This window comes from Musca domestica, unplaced genomic scaffold, assembly GCF_030504385.1.
Source record: "Musca domestica strain aabys unplaced genomic scaffold, Musca_domestica.polishedcontigs.V.1.1 12, whole genome shotgun sequence".
Classification (NCBI taxonomy): domain Eukaryota; kingdom Metazoa; phylum Arthropoda; class Insecta; order Diptera; family Muscidae; genus Musca; species Musca domestica.
Window position 1 is genome coordinate 10,908,954 of NW_026712155.1, and position 6,107 is coordinate 10,915,060.

The following is a 6,107-nucleotide window of genomic DNA, read 5'->3' on the forward strand; positions in this document are numbered from 1 at the left end:
GTTCAACGTCTCCTTCCATTGTTTTATTAACTCTCTCGCTTTTTTTGGATGATTTTTTTTTCCAATAATTAATTTATTTATTGTTGTTGGTGTTGTTTAAAATGCAAGTGCTTTACCGCTATTAGCAGGGTAGTGTGACAGCTGCCACTTAAGCGTTCCTACTAAAGATTTATTAAATTTAATTTTAAATGCCACAAAAATAAAGAGATATTACGAATAATTGTGAAAAAGTCAGAGTGAGAGAGAGAGATGGTATGAAATTCTCTTCTGCTCACTTTGTGTAACTGAAAAAGCTCTCTATTTATCTCTTTTGATGTTTACCTTTATATGGTGAGACAAGTAATAGCCAAATATAGTCATAGACAAATTAAGATATAGACAACGAAAAGTTAGTTTGGTCTTTTTTTCCAGGTGGCTCTCATCATGTTTTGCATAGTCAACATGCTCATTTACGCGTTCAAGCCACTCGACTTCGAAAACACATTTCATCGTTTTTCAAGAATTTCACTTGATTATTCCGGAATTTTTTGATGTCATCTCGTAATTTTCACATTTATTTTATTATGGAACAATTTTCAACTGACAAATATCCTACAGTTTTTGTTATTTTTAACGTTTTAGAATTGAGTGACTTCAATATTCCCACTCAAACCCCTGAAACGATATAGACGACATCTGCTGATTCGATTTTTTCGAAGATAAACGGTGAGAGCATTTCGTTGTCTATATGTGGCCTAAGCCTGATGTGGCCTAAGCCTGATAAAAATATTACAATGTGCCATATTTGGACTATATCGACTGCTTCCTATACTTTATGTGAAATATGTGCAATTTTTTTGGAAAATGTGGCCGAAGTATTCTATTTTCATACTTCATTTAATATAGGAAGAAATATGGGTATGGGAAAAATTACAAGAAATTCGAACATTTAAATCCAATTAAATATTCCTCTTAGGTTTCTGGTTAAAAGAAATATTTAGATATAGCAAGTTGTGGAGATTCGCCGACTGGTTTCACAAGTTATGACAGATATAAGCATTGAAAATTGTGACCCTTTGTGGGTGAGGTACCAGCAAGGTGTTCGCAGATTCATATATATTACTTCACCACAGATCCTGCTTTGGCAAAAATATTTGGATGTATGAAATTTGAAGAGAATTAGATGCTTATCTCGCTTTCTTTGAGCGTTTGTTTTTTCAAAAATTTTGAACTCTATGTGGCGGAGGTACCACAAGGAATGGTGCCATCTCTACCATCTATATAACAGATCCTGTGTTAATGGAAATATTGAGATTTACCAAGTCGGAATAGAATCGAAAGTTATTTTCATGTTTTATGAGCTTCATGAATACAGAAAATGTTAATCCTTTGTGGGGAAGGTATCAGAAGGTTCACATCAGGCTTTGAGTTAATAAAAATATTATGATCTGTGAACTATGAAGAGAACCGGATGCTTATTTCGTATTTAATAGTCGTTTTCGTTATTCAAAACGTTGACCCTTTGTGGGAGAGGTACCAGAGGGAATGATCCGATCTCTACCATCTTTATAACAAATCTTGTGTTGATGGAAATATTGAGATATGCCAAGTCTGAAGGGTTTTATGTGATTAATGGATATTCAAAATGTTGACCCTTTTGTGGGGGAGGTACCAAAAGGAGTGGACCGATATATTTCATATTCAAACCAGACCTTGGGTTAATAATAATATTGTGATCTGTGAACTATGAAGAGAACCGAATGCTTATTTTGGATTCAATAATCGTTTTGTTTATTCGAAACTTTGACCCTTTGTGGGGGAGGTACCAGAAGGAATGGTCCGATATCTGCCATCTTTATAACAAATCTTGTGTTGATGGAAATATTGAGTCTGAATGGAATCGGAAGTTAATTTATGAGCTTAATGGATATTCAAAATGTTGATCCTTTGTGGGGGAGGTACCAAAAAGAGTGGGCCAATATATTCCATCTTAACACCTGGCCTTGGGTCAATGCAAATATGGTGGTGTGTGTAATTTGAAGACAATCTGACTCTTCCATCACATTTTACAAGAGTTATAATTACTCAAAATTTTGACCCTTTGTGGTGGTGGTACTTGATGGAGTGAAGCGATATTGTCCATTTTCGCCTCTGACCTGGCACTGATGCAAATATTCGGATTTGCAAAGTTCGAGCAAAATTGGATTATCCTTTCTCTTTCTGTGCAGTAAATTATTCTCTTGACATTTTGTGTGGTAGGTACCAGAAGGGGTGCAGCCATATTGCCTATCTCCGAACTCGATCTAAGTTTGACAATAATATTACGATGTGACAAATTAAGATCAAATCCGATACTCCCTTTGAGAGTTACACCAGCCAGAGAGACAGACGAACAAACGGACAAGGCTAGGTCGTCGCCAAATGTCCTGAAACGGATTTGTCCCAAAGAGTTTTCGATGAGGCACGTTTTGGCCGTATCAAATGATATATACCCTCTCTCTAGCCATATGGCTGAGGGTATAATAACTTACTCTTGTTGTACGGTTGGTCCTTAAAAACATTTTAGGTAAGTACCTTATACCTCTGTTGTTTAAAAACCTACCATTGTAGCAGAGTTAGTCCTTGTAAATGAGAATATAATCCAATCTTCGATTTTCAATTATATTTTGGATCCTGCTCAGAGGATCAATGTAGGAAATGAGAACGGAATCCAATCTCCCTCTTCGATTGTCAATTCTAGTCTCTATTCGGCTCGACTGCAGCAATGTTTAGTGAGAAAGGAATACAACCGCTTCGCTTGGGTGTAGATTCAATTTTAGTACTACTGAAAATAATCTAACTTAACCTAATCGCAGCCCCACTATTATTCGTATATAGTCTAATATTGAATGGAGAACATTGCAGGGCTGTTTGTCATTTCATTGAAGTGGTCTTGTACATCTACTGAGGGCATCGATATCTGTGCGTGTGGGTCATAACCTTTATTATCTTACACATTATCGTATGCGTCTGCGCACGTCAGATCATCGAATTGTTCACATGATATATTTTAGGGCGACTGGGAAATATGTAATTTTAGAATATTTATTGTTTATTGCTACGTTTTCCCAGCGCCTCAACCGCTCTCAAAAGTATTTACAAAGTATTCTGTACAGTCCTTGAAAAATAATTAATTATATTTTTTGTAATCTGATATAATCCCATTTTTTTGTTATTTATTTCAGCTATATTTTCCGCTATTGTTTCTTATAAATTCCAATATATTTTCTTTACTGCTATTTTTATTAATATATCTCACAGTCTCCTCATCTCTATTCCGTTTCGGTATGAAAAAGTGAACCGGATATGTGTCAAAAGAATATTCCACAGATATGCTATTATATTTCACATCCATTTTCAATAACTCCACCCCGAAATCTTGAACTTCTTGAGCAATTTCATTTAAAATATTTAATATTTTATGCGACTCTATGTAATTCGATCGGTAAATTGTTAAAAATATATTGTGGCGTGAATTATTTATGTGGGTGTGGAAATTTTCGGCCACACATGTTTTCACCACATCCCTACGCCATGGACGACAAGTGTATGGGGTTTGGGAATAGGACAGCTGTGAATAATGTAATTTTACGAAATAATAAAACCACGAAGATGGCGTTGGTAAATCAGAAATTTTATAAATTAACTTCATTCGATCGATGGCATAAACTTGTGGCTGTTTGGAGTTTTCCAACTGCTTGTTGTCCAGGTGTTTTAAATACCATTTGGGAAATATAATATTGACATCACGAAAATCTCCAATTAAAAATTTCACCGCATAACAAAACGTGCCCTGGGCCACTTGATGGATTTTTTTGAGGATATCTTGGTAATACGTAATGGGGGTTCCTTGAAAATCAAACAAATGTATGATGTGGCAATTGTTGTCAGTTTTCAAGGAGTTCCGGTTTAGCAATTGAAATGATCTGGGAAAATTTTCGTCCACATACAACCCCAAATCTTCATAGGTTAGTTGCTTGTCCGTGGCTAAGCTAAATGGTTTATATTTAAGTTTATTGCGATCTTCCTGCCTCCACTTTTCACCTTGGGCGCCAACGTTCTGTTTTATGAAATTACGCATGTTTTCCGTATCTCTAGCGCCTTGCATATAGTGTATAAACGCATTTTTATCATTATGTGGTATAAAAAGTATTGTGGGATAACCGCCAGCATTATATTCAAATTTCGTGTAATTCTTGTCGCCATCCATGTAGACAATTTTCACATTAGAATCGACGAATTCCTTGGCCAATTCTTCATAATTTGGTTCGTACTTCAAATGATATTCATCACGGGGTGAATAATCTCCATAGCCAATGATAAGCAATATATCTTGGGAGGATTGCCATACAACTTTTTCAAAACTCAAATGGACACATATTTTGACTAATGTCTCCCCTGGCTCGGGTATTGCTTGGGATCTATATATACTGCCGTTTAATAGATTTTCACACAGTTCCGCTAAAGTCTCCTCCGTGTTGTAGGCATCAAAGTGCTCATACACCCATTTTCTTTCATTTATGGCATAGACTTGAATGTTTTGATCCTCCGGCCGCAGTGAATAGGATAATAATTCAATGGGATTAGTGTTGGGATACAGTACATCCATATCCATTTGATCGCCCACCAAAAATTCTATGCGATCTCCATATTGTAATGATAATTTAAAAAGGGTATCCAATTTGTCTTGATGATAATAGCAAAATTCGCGAAAATGATTGAAGGCCAGAATAATGGGCCTCTCAATTGCCTGAAATGTTGAACGTTGCAAAATTTTGATTTTATTTTCACATTTTTCACGAACATAACATACAAAATCAACATAATTATCGTGGAGGTTTTGTTGGGGTGACGGCGGCAGTCGTGGTGGCCTGGGAGGATATTTACGTTTTCTTATAATTGTTTTTGGTTTTATTATTTGCTGATTTGATTCGTCATCCTCAATGGTTATTTGTCGAAATAAACGAAATTCTTCTTCTTCTTCCGTCATGGTGTTTCTGTTGTCGATGTTAGTTTGGCCGTTACTCAAAGGGAACTAAAACCGCCTTTTTTGTCACAAAAAACAAAGATAAACAGTAGAAGAGGGTCATGAAATGAAGAAATCCATGAACAAGATTTTCTAACAGCTCTCTCTATCTCTCTCTAAGCTCTCATCAACGGAAATAATAATAATAATAATGGCGAAATAAACAAAATTCTTCTCCTTCTGTCATGATTTTTTTGTCTTTGATGTTAGTCTGGCCGTTACTCAATGTGAATTGTTACCGCGTTTTTTTGTGACAAAAACAAAGATAAGAAGAAGAGAGGAATGAAATGAGGGAATTCATAACAGTTCTCATTTTCTTTCTCCGTGTCAACGGAAAGCTCTCATCCAAAGAGGTATTTTATTTCACAAATAAATAATAAATATTTCACAACAATAATAAATTAACGTTTTTTATAGTTCAATAGATAAAATAAAAGCTGAGGAAGTGCATGGCAATATGGAATGCAATAAATCATATTGAATGGAGAAATATAATAAAGAGAGCTCTTCGATGGTTCTCTTTCTGAGAATAATTGTCAATATTTTTGTAAAGCAAATATAAAATGGCAAAAAATAATAGTTCAAGTGCAAGGTAGTGCATTAACTTGCAGTAGTCACGCAAAGGCTTTTTCCGGCAACAGCAATAACAACAAAATTAATAATTATAATAAAACAAGTGTAAACTATAGGCATGGAAGTTAAGGAAGAACTATTTGCCAAACAAAATATCTCCAATAAAGGAGACGTAGACAAAGAGGATAATATCGGTCCCAAAGAAAAAATCATCGATTTTGAAGAATACGTCCACGACAGCTATGGAAATCACCTCAAAATCCTACAACGCTCCAGCTTTGACGAGATCCAGCGTCCAATTTTCATTGCCTTTAATCATTTTCGTGAAAAATGTTATCATCACCTGCATTGGCTTGAATTGCTTTACAAATTGTCCCAGAAATATGGCGCAGAAATTGATTTTATTGTAGCCGATCAAATGGATATGGACGTTATCTTTCCCCATACAAATCCAATATGTTATTTCAATAGCTATATTCGAGCTGAAAAT

At 35.3% G+C, this 6,107-nt stretch overlaps 1 protein-coding gene across 1 annotated transcript; it reads right to left on the bottom strand.

Moving 5' to 3' along the window:
• Positions 1 to 3,177: 3,177 nt before the first annotated feature.
• On the bottom strand, positions 3,178 to 5,111 carry LOC105261651 (uncharacterized). The gene has a single exon (XM_059118208.1). It carries the CDS (start codon positions 5,006 to 5,008, stop codon positions 3,200 to 3,202), a length of 1,809 nt encoding a protein of 602 aa, XP_058974191.1. The 5' UTR covers positions 5,009 to 5,111; the 3' UTR covers positions 3,178 to 3,199.
• Between the last annotated feature and the right edge of the window lie 996 nt (positions 5,112 to 6,107).